The sequence below is a fragment of the Balaenoptera musculus genome, chromosome 13, assembly GCF_009873245.2.
Source record: "Balaenoptera musculus isolate JJ_BM4_2016_0621 chromosome 13, mBalMus1.pri.v3, whole genome shotgun sequence".
NCBI classification, from domain to species: Eukaryota; Metazoa; Chordata; class Mammalia; order Artiodactyla; family Balaenopteridae; genus Balaenoptera; species Balaenoptera musculus.
The window spans coordinates 79187083-79205134 of record NC_045797.1 but is presented as its reverse complement, the minus strand read 5'-3'; the positions used below and the strand labels follow the sequence as shown (position 1 = coordinate 79205134).

The following is an 18052-nucleotide window of genomic DNA, read 5'->3' as shown; positions in this document are numbered from 1 at the left end:
CCACGACTACTGAGCCCACATGCCACAACTACTGAAGCCTGCACTCCACAACGAGAAGCCACCGCAACGAGAAGCCCGCGCACCGCAACAAAGAGTAGTCCCCGCTCGCCGCAACTAGAGAAAAGCCCGCGTGCAGCAACGAAGACCCAACACAGCCAAAAATAAATTAAATAAATAAATTTAAAAACATGAAGTGCTGAGTGTTGGTTAGGGGAAATCAGAAACCCCCATGAGATGACCAAATCAGGATACGTAAAGCATAGCCCTTTAGCACTTCAACATGCCATTACTTAAAGGTATTCCTCAGTCTCGCCTAAAATTAACAGCTTTCTAAAGACATCTCCTCTTGCATCTTCTGAGCCTTCCCAAGAATAGTAGCAATCCCTATCAGTGCATACTTAGGAGAATGCAATTACCCAACTACTCTTTAGCCAGTTCACTCCTACCTAATTGCAATCTACTAATAGGCAAAATGACAGTTTATTATTCCTTGTAAACGTCTCGAGTTCTTTCTGCGGAATCTGTATCTGGCTTAACACAGTTGACTAAAAGGATAAAAATTAATCACTCAAATGCTTAGATTCATCCTTTGTACAACTATGACATACATGATTAATCAATCATGATTCTTCCCCACACACTGTATGAAACATGGGTATCTTTCTTAACATAAACCTTAGTATCCTTAACATAAAGATAAAAGTGTTCAGTTGGTGGAAATGTAAATTGGTGCAACCACTATGGAAAACAACATGGAAGTTCCCCAAAAATCTAAAAATAGTGTTGCCATATGATCCAGCAATCCCACTTCTGGGCATATACCCAGACAAAACTATAATTCAAAAAAATACATGCACCCTTATGTTCATAGCAGCACTATTTACAATAGCCAAGATATGGAAACAACCTAAATGTCCATCGGCAGATGAATGGATAAAGGTGTGTCACATATACAATGGAATATTGCTCAGCCATCAAAAAGAAGGAAATACTGTCATGTGCAGCAACACGGATGGACCTAGAGATCATCATACTAAGTGAAGTAAGTCAGACAGAGAAAGACAAATACCAAATGGTATCACTTAGATGTGGACTCTAAAATATGGTACAAATCAACATATCTATGAAACAAAAACAGACTCACAGATATACAGAACAGACTTATGGTTGCCAACGGGGAGGGGAAGTAAGGGAGGGAAGGAATGGAAGTTTGGGATTAGCAGAGGCAAACTATTATGTATGGGATGGATAAACAAAAAGGTCCTACTATATATCATACGGAACTATATTCAATATCCTGTGAGAAGCCATAATGGAAAAGAATATGAAAAAGAATATATATATGTATGTATATGTATAACTGAATCACTGCTGTACAGAAGAAATTAACACAACATTGTAAACCAACTATACTTCAATAAAATTTTTTTAAAAAAGCAATGTACACCAAAAAGAGTGAATTTTACTGTATATAAATTTAAAGTAATTTTTTAATTTAAAAAAAGATAAAAGTGTTCAAATGAAAGCCTACTTAAAGGATCTTTTTTTTTCTTTCTTACGCATTCCTTTATTTTTTACGGTTTTACTGAGGTGTGATTTACATTCCACGAAACTCACAGGCATGAGAGATCTTTAGGGACAATGGAAATATTCTAAAATTGACTGGAGTAGTGTTTGCACAGCTCTATACATTTACTAAAAATCATTGAATTATACACTTAAAATTAGTATCAAAGAGTCATCAAGTATTCTGAGAATGGGTGGCTTCTCAAAAGGGCCCAAGAAAGGAGACATGTTTTCTAGCCTTTGTCTTTGTTGAGATGTAATTCAGGATCTAGAAAAAGTTACCTTCAAACACTATCTTTGTGTAGTTATCAAGGAACTATTGGAGATTCAAAGTTGAATAAGTCAGATATTGCTTGTAGAAATTTACAATAAAATTAGGATCAAAACCTCAAAAAAAAAAAAAGCTGTTGAAAGCAGGATACAGTAGTCCCACTTATCCACAGTTTCGCCTCCTGCAATTCCAGTTACCCATAGTCAGCTGCAGTCCAAAAATATTAAATGGAAAATTCCAGAAATAAACAGGTCATAAGTTTTAAACTGCACGCCATTCTGCGTAGTGTAATGAAATCCTGCACCTTCCCGTGCCATCCTGCTCCATGCAGCCCAGGAGGTGAACCCTCCCTTTGGCCGGTGCACCCCACACTTTAGGCACTTAACAGCCATCCACGTTATCAGATACGGACTGCCGAGGTACTGCAGTGCTTGTGTTCACGAAAGCCTTATTTTACTTCATAACGGCCCCCCAGCACAAGAACAGTGATGTTGGCAACTCAAATATTCTCTTACTGTGCCTAATTTATCAATTAAACTCTATCACAGGTACGTATGTATAAGAAAAAAACATAGTATATGAAGGGTTCAGTACTATCTGTGATTTCAGGCATCCACCGGGGGTCTTGGAACATATGCCCCGTGGATAAGGGGAGACTACTGTACACAGATAAAGTATTGTATTTGAACTTACTCACGTTACGTGGGTGCCCTTATTTACGAATGTATGACTCCCAAAATAGACTGTACACTCCTAGAGGGCAGGCACCACATCTGAATCTCCACCACCAAGCACAGTACCCACCGGTACTGCAAGTTTAAACATCATCCCCTCTAAGAATGCAGAGGTACGAGATTCCTCATAGCTGGAATCAGGGTACCATGTAAGCCAAAACTAACACAACAAAGAGGACACTGAAAACCGAAAACAGAAGGCAGGGAAGGGTTGGGGTAGGTGTAGGAGGGGGAGCAAAACCGGAATATGAGATAGCCTGGAGAGGATAAAATGCATTCATCAGGCTGTGAGTTAGAATACGTAAAAAGAAAACAGTCAAAATCAGCAAATCCATAGAGCTTATCCCAAAGCCTCTCAATTAATTTTTGTTTCATATTACCCTATTTACCACCCCAATTTCTCTTCTTCAATAGTGCTCACAGCATCAAGCAAAACAGTGAATTTCATAAAACCTTGAGTTTGTATATTACCAATTTATCCTAACTCCACTCTGGCTGACATATTTCACATTTACAAAATCCTTGTGGATGGTAAATATCACACGATCACATTACTAGAGTAACCAAAAATAAATAAAAATGTGATGAATATTTCAGCTTCCTTCTTCAAAAAAAGACCATATAATGGAAAATATAAACAACCTAGCAATATTTTTGTCATGCACAACAGGGCATTTACACATATTCCTTGCTTTATAACAATTTTCATTCAGAAACTTTAATGAAGTCATCCATCTCCAAGTTGACTGCTATCAGAAATTGTATATGATTGCAGAACCAAGAAGAGGCCCTCCTCCTGTGGTTTCATAATGTACTTACCTTTCCAAAATTTTTGAGACCATTCCCCCAGAAATACCTTTATGTACTTACATCCTAGGTCAAAAACTGAAAGGCTTAAGAAGTAATAAGGTAATCTGACTTATGACAAGTTATTATCATGTAATAACTATTGAATGTATGATCATTTCAAACCTACGGTCCCAAGTGAACCCCATTTACGCTCCTGAAATACTGCTAGGAAAAAAGAAGTCTAATACTGACCTTTGTAAAAAACCAAGACAACGGAATAGTCATCGTGAAATAAACTAAACAAAGCAAAAAAACAGCAAAAGATTAAGATATAAAATGCACCTCTTCTAAAAAAGACAAGAAAAATAAAACAGAAAAATGTGGCGCAGAAGAATACAAAATATAAGAGAAGAAAAAGGGAAGAGGAAAATCAAAAGAAAGAAACATAGTAATTTTTCTTCTCCACTGAAGAAATTAGTCACTTATCCAAGGAGCCCACAGATGGAGAGGTACCAAATGACAAACAGAGCTCTTATACTAGATGTTATTGCTTAAATGTACACTGCATGTATTTGTTGCCTTCAATTATCTGAAATTTTAATTGGAAATATAAGATCTATTAATCAAAATTTAAAAATTAACAAAATACGATATATATGTATACATAGTAATTCTATGTATGAAAATGAATAGGCCCTAGTTGCCTGTGGCCTGAACTAGTGCATTATCACCTATGAGTCACCCAGCCACTAGTATCTCCAAACTAAATCAACATTCCTCAAAGCACAGCTGATATGTTTCCTCATCTCAAAAATCTGAGTTCCTTAAAGAACAGAAAAGCCAGTTAACGCTCCCAATTACCTGAACTCAACCTGCCTTTCACACACCCATTCTCCCACCACAACTATCACCTCTCCTCCCCTCCCACACACACCCTACAGTGTCAGCCAAGCTGCAGCACTTGAGATTTTCCACAAATAAACTGTGGCTTCCTGCTTCTTGTCACTGTTCACAATGTCACTTTGTCTGGAACACCCGTCATGTCCAGGTCATACCCATTCTGCAAAGTAAGTCCTAATGCCACCTGCCATACTCCCCTGATCCTTCAAGGAAATAATATCTCCTTTACCTGGATCCCCACATCACTATACGTGCACTCTTTTAAGGCCCTTACTTCTTTCCAGTTTGTAATCCTGTTATAGATGTGTATGTATGTGTATATATATATACACACACACATATTTAAATAGAGAAAGAAATATATATATTTGACATTACAAATATATATATATATATATATTAGATATACAGTTGACCCCTGAACAGCACAGGGGTTAGGGGCACCAATCCCCTAGCAGTCAAAATTCTGTGTATAACTTTACAATCGGGCCTCCCTAACCACACGTGCATGTAATACTCAACCAACCGTAGATCATGTATTCCGATAGCATGTATTTAGTGAAAAAAATCCATGTATAAGTGGACCTGCGCAGCTCAAACTCATGTCATTCAAGGGTCAACCGCATATGCATATACATATAGGTGTATATTATTTCTCATTCAAGAATATGAGACCCTGAAGTCAGGATTGCTCTCCATCTTTATATCTTCCACAAACCTAACATTGCGTTGCACACAGCAAGCCACAATAAATAAGACAGTAATGGAAAGGCCAAGTAACAATAGAATAGACTTTCCACCTCATCAATCTTTACTAATACAGGCAGACAATTCCTCTAACAGAACACATATACTTTTCAAGGGACAATAGATTAATTTTTTTAATGTATATAAGTGCTGAGAAAGATATTAATAACTGCACTAAAACAATACAAATAAGTTGAACTAAACCAAGAAAAGGCCTTAAAAGAGCAAGGAGCAAACCTCGCTTGAGGCTTATATAATAAAACATGGTATCAAAGAAGATGTAAACATAAAGAAATAGGTCACCCTCAACAAAAATCAAACCAGCAATTGGAGTGTCATGGGTGCAATATTTGGTGACACTGTGAGTATGCACTGTCTAGCCTTGGCAAAATTCACAACAGAGAACTAATAAGCATGTCAAAGCAAAACACATTCTATCCCCTTTCTAGCAGCAGAATTTAGTGAAGACACATTAGTGAAGCCATGCAAGGAAAATACAAGATCTGAAACATAAAAACAAACATTAAAAGGCCATACTTTATATAAGAAGTTGACAAGAATAAAAAACAACACATGGACTTCCCTGGTGGCGCAGTGGGTAAGAATCCACCTGCCATTGCAGGGGACACGGGTTCTAGCCCTGTTCCGGGAAGATCCCACATGCCACGGGGCAACTAAGCTGGTGCACCACAACTACTGAGCCTGCGCTCTAGAGCCCGCGAGCCACAACTACTGAGCCTGTGTGCCACAACTACTGAAGCCTGTGTGCCTAGAGCCCATGCTCCGCAACAAGAGAAGCCACCACAATGAGAAGCCCGCGCACCGCAATGAAGAGTAGCTGCCGCTCGCCAAAACTAGAGAAAGCCCGCACGCAGCAACGAAGACTTAACGCAGCCAAAAATAAATAAATAAATTTATTTTTTTTAAAAACACAATTTTCTTATGCTTATAATGTTTATTTTACCATCAAAAGAAATATTTGATTTCAGAAAACAATTATTTGCAGCTTATACAATTACATTCAATTTTATAAAATGTGAAGAACTCTATTCTGAATGTGATCACTCAGCTTCATCTAAAGTAAAACAAAGGTCTATTAGCATTTCAGTTTATTGTATTTAGAAAATTCTTTTCTAATTTTTAAATTTTTTAATTGGTTAGACTTCTGAAACTGATCTTCAAATTTCTTAAGGATATACCAACGGACTCTTCAAGACAGGATCTACACAAATCAAAAGGTAAAAATTAATAGTATATTTATTCAATGCTATCATTTCCTGAATATCTACTATGTATTTAATCCTCAAAACAACTAGTGGCTCACTGAATACTCATTTCAGTTCCTTTTTCTCCCTTCCTAAGAGAGATTCTTAAAATAACTACATAGAACTTCTAGAAATGAGAAATATAAAAAATGAAACTAAAAATACAATGACTAGTTTTAAAAAGAGATGAGGCACAGAATCAGTAAATAGAAAATAAATCAGAAAAAATTAACCAGAATATATGATTTTTTTCTAAACAAGATCATATGTATCAATTCATTATATTTATCATAGATATCAAAAGTGCTTCAAACTACTTTCTTCCTTAATAGCTATACAGAAAAAATTAAAATAATCTTTTACTTCTCTTTTTCAACAACAACAAAGGGGAAAAAAAGAGAATGAGAAAATTAAAGGTGAGTCCAGGATACTCAATATCTAGATAATAGACATTCTGGAGAGAAGAGAGGAAACAGAACAGAGGAGAAGAAATAATCAAAGAAATAATTCAGTGAATTTTCCCAAAGGTGAGTATCCAAATTGAATGGCCAATACCATGGATATTTGAAAAAAAAAAAAAAAAACCTACTCCAAGACATAACACAGTCAAGTTTCAGAACACTGGGGGAAAATATAAAATAAAATCTCAGCTTTCAGAGAGAAGGGGGACCAAAAAAATAGACAAAAAAAAAAAAATGGATTTTACACTAGAGTAACATTAGAATTCTCAAGAGCATCTTTAGACATACAAGCCCTCAAAAAATATACTTCCCATGAATTCTTTCTTAGGAGGTTACAGAAGGTCGTGATTCACCAAAATAGCCAAAGGAATCAACTAAAACTAAAATAAGCTAAGCACTATTTACTATAGCCAGGACATGGAAGCACCTAAATGTCCATCGACAGAGGAATGTTTAAAAAAGATATGGTACAAATATACAATGGAATATTACCCAGCCATAAAAAAGAATGAAATAATGTCATTTGCAGCAATGTGGATGGACCTAGAGATTGTCATACTGTGAAGTAAGTCAGACAGAGAAAAACAAACATCATATGATATCATTTATATGTGGAACCCAAAAAAATGGTACAAATGAACTTATTTACAAAACAGAAATAGAGTTGCAGATGTGAAAAACAAACTTATGGTTACCAGGGAGAAAGGGGGTGGGGAGGGATAAATTAGGAGATTGGGATTGACATATACATACTACAATAAAATAGATAACTAATAAGGGCCTCCTGTACAGCACAGGGAACTCTACTCAATATTCTGTAATGACCTATATGGGAAAAGAATCTAAAAAAGAGTGGATATATGTATATGCATAACTGATTCACTTTGCTGTACAGTAGAATCTAACACGACATTTTAAATCAACTATACTCCAATAAAAATTTTTTAAAAATAAAATAAAATAAGCTAAAAGTGGTTACCTTTGGAAGGCAAGAAATTGGGTGGAGGAGTCAGTTTTTCAAACTATTTAATACTTGGAACTACGTACAGATATAATTCATAAAATAAAACGTAAATTATAAGGAAAAAAAAAGTCACATGTTGGGAGAAGATACTCATCATGCATATAATCAACCCAGAATTAATATCCAGATTATAGAAGAATGTCAAGATCAAACACCCAATAAAAAAATAAGAAATGATATAAAAAAGCATTCTCCAGATAAGAAATATGAATGGCCAATCACATGAAAAGTTTCTCAATCTCATCAGTTATCACAGAAACTCAAATTAAAACTACAGTGAGATACTCTTTTACACCTACTAGATCAGCAAATATTTAAGTCTGACATCATCAAGACTGCTAGTAAGAATATGAAACAACAGAAACTTTTCATACACTGCTGATGGGACTGTAAATTGGTAGAACAACTCTGGAAAACATTCGTATTATCTAGTAAAGTTGAAGATGTATTTACCCAACAATTCAGCAATTCCACTCCTAGTTATATATCCTACAGAAATTCTTGCACATGTGTGAGAGACATGCACAATAATTTTTGCCACAGTACTTTTTTTTATAACCAAAAAGACACTGGAAACAAGCTAAATTTGGAGAAAGGATAAATATGTGGCAATTTATTCACAAAATGAAATATCCTAATAGTACTTAAAAAGGAATGAACTAGAGCAACATACATCAAAAAGCAAGTCACAAAGCAAGACTTGTATGTCTCCTGTATGATTCCATTTATATACTCATAACTAAATATGTATAAGTGGTAAAACTATAAAGAAAGCAAGAGAATGATAAGCAAAACTCAGGACAGTGGCTATCTCTAGAGGGTCAGAGAGGATGGGATCAAGGAAATGTAAACGGGACTTCAGTGTAGCTGTATGCAGGTGTGTGTGTATTCTTGTGCAGAATAAAAATTCCAAACAAAACACAAGGACAGGGGCCTCCCTGGTGGCGCGGTGGTTAAGAATCCACCTGCCAATGCAGGGGACACAGGTTCGATCCCTGGTCCGGGAAGATCCCACATGTCACAGAGCAACTAGGCCCGTGTGCCACAACTACTGAGCCTGCGCTCTAGAGTCCGTGAGCCACAACTGCTGAGCCCCCATGCCGCAACTACTGAAGCCCGTGCGCCTAGAGCCCGTGCTCCACAATGAGAAGCCACCGCAATGAGAAGCCCGCGCACTGCAACGAAGAGTAACCCCCGCTCGCCACAACTAGAGACGGCCTGCACGCAGCAGCAAAGACCCAACGCAGCCAAAAATAAATAAATTTAATTAATTAATTAATTAATTAAAAAACACAAGGACAAACCTATAATTGAACAGAATACAAAACTTTCATACATTTTCAATCAAAAAACTTAAGTACACTGAGGGTCAGAGAGTTTAAGGACTTGCCAAGAGAATAAGTCTCAAAATTCAGAACTCAAGCTAGATTTGTCTGACTCAAAATTTGATATTCTTCCCTTTTAGAGAACCAAAAAGTTAGCTTGGCTAATTTACAAAATAAACGTAAATTTCATTCTCAAATAACAAAATGAAAGGGAGAAATCACTGGAAGTAGAAAAGTTTTCGGTAACCCTCAATGTAGATGGCAAATATATAAATGAAGAAGTGGCACATATGAGAAATGGAATATACAGGCACACCTCATTTTACTGTGCTTCGCTTTATTGCACTTCACAGATATTACGTTTTTTTGGGGGTTTTTTTGTTTTGGTTTGGTTTTTTTACAAACTGAAGGTTTGTGGCAACCTTGTGCAGAGCAAGTCTATCAGCACCACTTTTTCAACAACAATTGGTTCATGTCTCTGTGTCACATTTTGGTAATTCTCTCAATATTTCAAATTTTTTCATTATTATTATATTTGTTAATGGTGATCTGTGATCAGTGAACTCTGATGTTACTATTGTAATTGTTTTTCGTTTTGTAGTTTTTCATTAAGCTATGTACATTTTTTTTAGACAGAATACTACTGCACACTTAACAGACTACAGTATAGTGTAAACATACTTTTATAGGCACTAGGAAATCAAAAAATTCGTGTGACTTGCTTTATTGCAATATCCCCTTTATTGCAGGGGTCTGGAACTGAATCCACAGTTGTGCCTGTAGTGGTAGGAATCGACTATGCAGCAATCAATGCAGCCCTAACTTGCAAAGAAGGAAAGGAAAAGGGAAGAACATCTATTGAGGCCCTTCTATGCAAGGGCATTTCACATGCACTACTTTTTAACTCTCTCAACGATGCTATGTGTTATGTATTAACCTCATTTCACAGATAAGAAAAAAAAGATTTAGAGAACTAAGAGAGAAGATATTCCTCAATGAATATTCCCAGTGCCCCATCGGACTCAAAAGAAGCTCAGTCTGCCAAACAGATGAGCATGAATGTTCAGAAGATGATTGCAACAGGGACTTCCCTGGTGGCACAGTGGTTAACAATCCGCCTGCGAATGCAGGGCACACGGGTTTGATCCCTGGTCTGGGAAGATCCCATATGCCGTGGAGCAACTGAGCCCGTGCGCCACAACTACTGAGCCTGTGCTCTAGAGCCTGCGAGCCACAACTACTGAGCCCATGTGCCACAACTACTGAGCCCATGTGCCGCAACTACTGAGCCCGTGTGCTGCAACTACTGAGCCCGCGTGCTGCAACTACTGAAGCCCGCGTGCCTAGAGCCCGTGTTCCACAACAAGAGAAGCCACCACAATGAGAAGCCCGCGCACCACAACGAAGAGTAGCCCCTGCTCGCCGCAACTAGAGAAAGCCTGTGTGTAGCAACGAAGACCCAACGCAGCCAAAAATAATAAATTAAAAAAAAAAGATGACTGCAACAATATTACGGACGTTAGGATAACTATACACAAGGGGAGGAAATAAAGAAAACAAAATAAAAATCAGAACGGACAACTTCTTCTTTCTGAAACTGTGCCAAGACTTCTACATCCACCTAATACTCCACCAAATATGAGAGCAAACAGTTGCTTACCTGTGCCCAGGATGGTAAATAGCTGTGTTGATTCCATGAGGATAATGACTACTGAAGCTGAAACAGTGACTCTCTTGATAGCTCTGATTTGTTCCAACACTACATTCAAGAAGATAAATAAGAAATAAATACCATTAAACCACAGTGAGATACCACTAAATACCCATTAAAATGTTTAAAATTTAAAAGATAGACACCACCAAATACTGCTGAGGATATAAAACTACCAGAACTCCGATAAATTATTAGTAGGAATATGAATGATATAACCACTTTGAAAAAGCTCTGGCAATTTCTTATAAAACCAAACTATCCACCCTATGACTCAGCAATTCCACTCAAAGATATTGACCCAAGAGAAATGAAAGCATATATCCATAAAGACTTGTACAAAATTAGTCATAGCAGCCTTATTCACAAAACCAGAAACTTAGAGGTCCATCAATAGAAGAATGGATAAACAAATCATGAGTGTTACGGACTGAAGGTTTGTGACCCCCATAGATTGAATGTCTATATACCCCCAAAATTCATATAAGACCCTAATGCCAATGTGATGGTACTTGGAGGAGGAGTCTTTGGGATCTATTAGGGCAGAAGAAAGGAACTCTCATGAATGGGATTAGTGTCCTTATAAGAAGAGGCTGGAGAGCTAACTAGCTCTCTTTCCACCATGTGAGGATTCAAGGAGAAGTCGGCAGCCTGCAACCCAGAAGAGGGCTCTCACCAGAACCTGACCATGCTGGCACCCTGATCTCAGACTTCCAGCTTCCAGAACTGTCAGAAATAAATTTCTGTTGTTGATAAGCCACCCAGCTTATGGTATTCTGTTACAGCAACCCAAACTAAGACAAATGAGAGATTCATACAATGAAATACTAATCAGCCACAAAGAGAATAAACTACAGATACATGTAAAAATAAGGATGAATCTCAAGATAAGCTGAATGAACGAAGACTTAGACAAAAGAGTACATACTCTATGAGTCCCTTAATGTAAATCACTAGAACAGGCAAAACTAATCTATGATGGAAAAAAATTATAAACAGCAGTTGCTCTGAGGGTGGGTGTGGACAAAGATTTACTGGAAAGAGGCATGCGGGAACTTTCTAGCATGATGGTAATGTTTTGTATCTTGACAGGGGTTTGACTTGCACAAGTGTATGCATTCGTCATAACTCACTGGCTGGTACACTTAAGATCTGTGCACTTCACTGTATGCAAATTTTATTTCAAATAAAGAAAACGATAAGCAAATACTGAACTTGAATTAATGAACTTTAATTAATGATATGCATGCTAAAGTATATATGTACTGACTCTGAAATATATTAAAAAATAGAACTGATTAATGGTCAGATAGAAAGATAGATCAAAATACAACACAGCAAGTATAGTAAAATGCTAAATAGAATTTAAGTGGAGGTATATGAGAGTTCACTATAAATGTCTTTCAACCTTCCTTTTATATTTGCAATTTTTCATAATAAAATGCTAAAAGGAAAAAAAAAGCACCAAAATCTGACACTAAAGCAGAGAAATAAACTTTTTGAAATACAATTATTTCAAACAGGGCATCCCAAATAAAGTGCATTTTTACCTTACAAGGTAGCTTCTAAGTTCTCCTCGGTAATTGATGACCAAGAGTTCTGCAGACCACTGTGCACTTGCTTTATACTCTAAAAATATCAACCCAGCAATGGCATAGCTCAGATCACCTGCTAAACTAGATGCCTGTGAAAGAGGAGGAAATTAAGTTACTAAAAAGATACTAGATAGAAGTTAACATATGTATAATTGAAGGATATTCAAGACACTAGCCTTGCCAGGTATCCTTTAAGTAAGATAGCCCAGAATTGATCATATGTGAAGAATCATGTAAGCCAAAGTGCCTAGAACTAGATACCCAACTCTAGACCAGCCCTCCCCCAACCACAGGCTGGAACCACAGCAGCCTCTTTGGGTGAGATGCCTCCCTACTAGGTGAATTTCTGTTCAGACTATACTTCCATTGCAAAAAAAGAAGAAGAAAAAAAAACTAATGCTATCATTCCGCCTCAAAGAATTCTAAGATACAGAATTCAGACATAAGCTCTCAAATGTTAATTTCCACTGCCAGTAGTAACCAATGCTAAAAAAAAAAAAGAAAGAAAGAAAAGAAAAAAAGAAAAATGCCTCCAGTTACTTCCATTTGCCTAATCAGCAATTTAAAGGGAAGGACACTTAAAACACTCACTCAATGCCAGCCTTTTTCTATCAACTAAATATCAGGCTATATTTGCTAAAGATCTGGAGGGCATGTGTACCTTAGTACACATAATGAAGCACATAATGAAGTTTACCACCCTGAATGGCTCCTCATTGTCTAGAACCACTCAATAAAACAGTGTAGTCACATGTAGCTACTGAACACTTGATACATGGCTAGTCCAAATTGAGATACGCTATAAATATAAAAATACACGCCAAATTTCAAAGACTTAGTACCAAAGAAAGAATGTGAAATATTTCATTAAGCATTTTTACACTGTCATTTCAACATGTAATCATTTTAGATATGTTGTAATAAATAAAATATATCAAATAAATTTCACCTGTTGAGCTTAATGTTACTAACAAATTTTAAATTACACACGTGATCACATATATAGCTCATTTTACATTTCTATTAAACAATGCTAGTCTAGAAAACAGTAACTCAACCTACTTAGTTTGGTTCCCCAGAACTTCTATAACAGGAGCCCAATGTACTTTTTCAAGTTTTTCCACTCATTTCTGAACAAAAATCATTCTCTATATCCTTGGGTCTCATGCCTAGCTTCTCATTAGAATCAGCTGAAAGACTTGAAACATTATTAAAGTCCAGGGCCCACTCAGATCAATTAAGTCAGACTCTCTGTGGGGGGAGCCTGGGCAACCCAGCAATTTGTTTAGTTTTTCTTTTTCTTTTCTTCATAAAGCTTTGCAGGTGATTCTAAGATGCAGCCAGAGTTAGAACCACTGTTCTACCTGCACCTTTATTTTGTTCACTTGAGGAAGGAGGATACAAAGTAAAGAGCAGGAATTCCTACAAGAGACACTAATTAACTGGATTACCATGGGAAAAGTCATTTCACTTCCTCACAATTTATGCTCTCTAAACTGTAAAATGAGGATAATAAGTACCCAATCTTCTCAAAGGGTGTTGTGAATATTAAACAGAAATGTATATCAAAGTCATTAATAAAGTACAAAGCACTATACAAATATAAGTTATTACCACCATTAATTTTTTTCTCCACTCTCCATTTCGGTTTCTATCCCTTTAGGGTAACAAATTCTAACTCCTCCCAGGCTGGTTCCGTTGCAAAGGCCCACTGATTTCTTTCCTTCACTGGAACTTTACAACAGCTTTCTGCACCTCTATTTAGTATTTACTTACTACCTTCTTATAATAATGGTAGATTATGTCTGGATAGTGCATTACAAAATGCAAAGAATAAATATTTAACGTATAGATCTCTAACTAGATCTAAGCATCTTAAGTTCACAGCTTATTATTCTGATTTACATTTATAGTTCCTCTCTCATCACATTCATTCATTCAAGTACCTATACATGAAAGGTAGTCAAAAAAAATATGTTTTCAGTTTAAGGTATGTACATACCGGGATTATAACAAAGAGTTCACTTCCCATGAGATCAAACACTCTCACAGTTCCCGTGCTTTCAGCATAGGCCAGCAGGGTGCAGTCGTAACTCCACGCCACACGTCTCCACTGGGGTTTTGGGTCTTTTGGAACTAGAATGAAAAGAAAAGAAGTGCTTTTAACATTATCAGGATAGTTAATACCTATAGTTCCTGCAGCTAAAGAGAGTATTCAAGTACGACATCATTTCTAAGGGTCTCTAAAACTCCTGTTCAGTAGAAAAGAACAGCTCCCAAAAAGCCACTTCAAGTAAGAGTGGGAAATGTAAACCGTGACAAGCTTTGCCCCACTTACTTGAGAAGCAAAGTCTACTGACACTAGTGGTCTGCTGAATGCTGAGCAAGCCCTCATCTGGTAAAGGCTCAGGAATGATATACCTCAAAATACTTATGAAATTACGAGAGATCAAAAGCATAAAGATTAAGCAGAAAACTATTCCAATCCAGTGAGTTAAGTTCCTCCAAAAGCAAAAAAAAAAACAAAACTGAAAATTTTGACTGAGATCTTTTAAATACGTATTTCAAATATAGATGATAAAGAAAAACAAAGTGGGATTATACTGACACAGAATTAGAAAGAGAAAAGAATACATATGTATATTAGGCAACTGAATCAGGAACTGTTCTCAATCAATTACACAATTATAAGATTTTGAGAATCAACACCTTAATAATCCGACAGCGGTATTTTCTTCTGTTCTGAATTTTTCAGTACAACAATAGAAAGGCTACCAGCTGCAAAAGAGAAAGGGGTTGTGAAACTCTAAACTGTTTTAGGTTTGTCTGAGGTTTCTGATGTTTCCTTTGCTCCTGTTTCCCCTTATTAGAATCCCAGAACTGAAGAGCCAGGTAGGACCAGTGCCTTCCCTTTACCAACAAAAATTCCAAATGGTTAGGAGCCTCAAGGTGACACCAGGAGTCACGATCAGAACAAACCCAGAACGTAAGCATGCTGCCTTCCCGTGCAGTGTGCACTTCATTACAACACACGGCCCCTCAGTCAGAGCCTGGATTTAGCCTGAGGATTACTGACTCAGAAATGTTTCTGAAATTTATTGCCTTCTCTCTATTCCTCTGCTAATATCGCAATTCAGGCTTCATCATCTCTGGCTTAGACTCTCATGACAGCCTCCTAACCGGTCTTCCCACCTTCAGGCTCTTCCCCTCTAATCCTTCCTCAATAGTATCCGAAGTTATCTTTGTAAGAGAGAAAGATGAAGAGATCACATCTTTCCCTTGCTTTAAAATCCCTAATGTTTATCCATTTCCAACAAAATCAAGTCCAAACTCCTCCATATACATGAAAGGCCCTTCACCAATGGTCCCATCAGAGCTTTCCAATTCACCTCCCCGCCCTTCCTCCATCATACACCTAATAACCCACCAATAACACAACCACCTGGCAAATAAATCATGCATACTCCAGTCTGTGTCTTTCATGCACAAGTCTCTGAGACAATGTCTTACTCAACACTGCCATCCCAGGACCTGGAACAGAAAGTGATTAACGTTTCACTAATGAGCAAAGCCCCAGCCTCTCAGAAAAATCTATAGTAATGGAGCAAGGTAATGCTAAGGGTTTACCGTTCCTCAGGGACTAACAATTAAACGCGAATTATATAACTGAAGTCTTCTCTCCACCTAACAGAGGTACTGTAGAATTTAAACCCCCCTCATCTCTGCAATATATGTAAAATATGTTCTGTATATGGGAAAAGTATACCAGATGTCAATGAGTTTCTTCATTTTGACTATTTTTCAAAGGTAAAAAGCATGCCAAAAAAAGCCACGAGAGGCCCCTGAACACAGGAGGGTCTAGGGAATTTTATTAAAGCCTAACGAAATACTGCACACACTTTGGAAAAGCAATTTTTTAAAGGTGGGAATAAAATGAAGAAAAAGATCAGTTCTCTGTCCTCAGCTTTAAAAAACAATGAAACTTGGAAGTAAACCTAAGCACAAAATGATAAACAACACAATACTTCAAGACCCACAAATACACAGATGCTACACAAACACCAGCAAGAGGACAACTTAATGCCCTGAAAAATATTCATGTTCTAAAGAAACACAGCAACATGTTTCCATTGTCTCTGTTCTACCTGCAATAACATCTTTCCTCTTCATTTTGATAGGAGGATAAATAGATTTATGTACTACCTTCTGTATCTGTCTGAAGTAAGTTCCACCTGAAGGGACTTTGTTTTTACTATTACTTCCAGTTATAACCAGCAGCTCCAGAAAACTCAGCATGTGTTTTGACCCAGATAAAGATATGTTTTCATTACAAGAGAAGATTTCACATAACAATGTGAAAGTAAAGACATTATCATCAGATTTCTCCAGCACCCTGTGTGGTTTTGGAGAGGAACGAACAGCACAGATTTGTACAAAGCCAGTGTCAACGGAGTTTTCTGAAAAGTATTCAAACAGGCTGATGATAAAGTTAACCAGCAGTGTGACAACTGCCACGTTGCTGGTGAAACCACTGACAGCCGCGCTCATCCTGCACCGGCTGCGGTCCCTTCAACCTGCCCCACTGCCCAGCTTGCTTCCACCTTAGAGCTCCGGTCAGCGCTGTCTGCTCGGCCTGGAATACTCTGCCCCGAACCTGTCCCTGGCTCCTTTCCATCTTTCACGTCTCAATTTAAATCTTGCTTGCTTAGGCAGTGTTCTCCGACCACCCTGTCTAAGCAGCCTCGAGGCCCCGTTGTTCTTCTCCATTCCAATGATTTCATGTCTTTCACAGCTCTTATCCCAGATCAGTATATATTTGTCTACTTTTTATTGTCTGCCTTACGCATTAAACTATAAATTCCAAAATGTCAGGTGCTGTGTCCGTATTGTTCATAACTTTATCACCAGCATTTCGTACTCGGCTGGGACACAACAGCACTCAAGTGCTAAAGGAGCACACTTCAATCCAGTGCTCATGTACCCAAATTAGAAATGGAAAAGGGAAAAAATTACAAATAAGGAACACCGGGTTTTATTCTCAGTGCTGCCATAAAACAGCTGGGTGTGACCATGGGGCGATCACCAAGGGTTCAATGAACACTCTCTCCCAAACATTCTTTGACTTTTACATCAAGAACCAGTGAGCAAGAGCAAACTAGTGGGGCTAGAAGCCATGCAGAGAAGCTAAATATTTAAATGTTTGAAATTAAGGTGTTAGTAGAAGATATGAGAAAAATTTTTAAATCCTAGAATAAGAAAGGGGAAAGCATACAAAACTTGGAAGTTACAAAGGAAAATAAAATGACAAATGCAGTTACCAAAAAAAAAAAAAAAAAAAAAATGCTCCACGGAAAAAAAAGACACTATAACACATTTAAAAGACAAATGGATTGGGAAAAATATTTGCAACATATATGACAAAGGGTAACATTCATACTATATAGAAATAATAAGGAAATAGTCAATAAGGAAAAGTCAAATAATCCAAGAGGAATATAGTCAAAAGGATATGATCTAACAATTCACAAAAAAAAAAAAAAAATAGCAACTTAACATATGCCTTACCATATAACTAAACACATGCAAATTGAAATGAGATGCTTTTTTCCCTCTGCCTAACCTGATGAATATTTTAGAAACAGGTAACATATGGTGCTGACAATG

At 37.2% G+C, this 18052-nt stretch overlaps 1 protein-coding gene across 3 annotated transcripts in view; it reads right to left on the bottom strand.

The window, feature by feature from the left end:
* Window positions 1-18052, bottom strand: part of NBAS (NBAS subunit of NRZ tethering complex) — a 342092-nt gene that overhangs the window by 303534 nt on the left and 20506 nt on the right. For all 3 annotated transcript variants that reach the window (XM_036873210.1, XM_036873209.1, XM_036873211.1), the window contains 3 exons: window positions 14391-14524; window positions 12344-12477; window positions 10743-10841 (listed from right to left, as the gene is read on the bottom strand). In XM_036873210.1, coding sequence (XP_036729105.1) covers window positions 10743-10841; window positions 12344-12477; window positions 14391-14524 — 367 coding nt within the window. The remainder of the gene's footprint in view (window positions 1-10742; window positions 10842-12343; window positions 12478-14390; window positions 14525-18052) is intronic.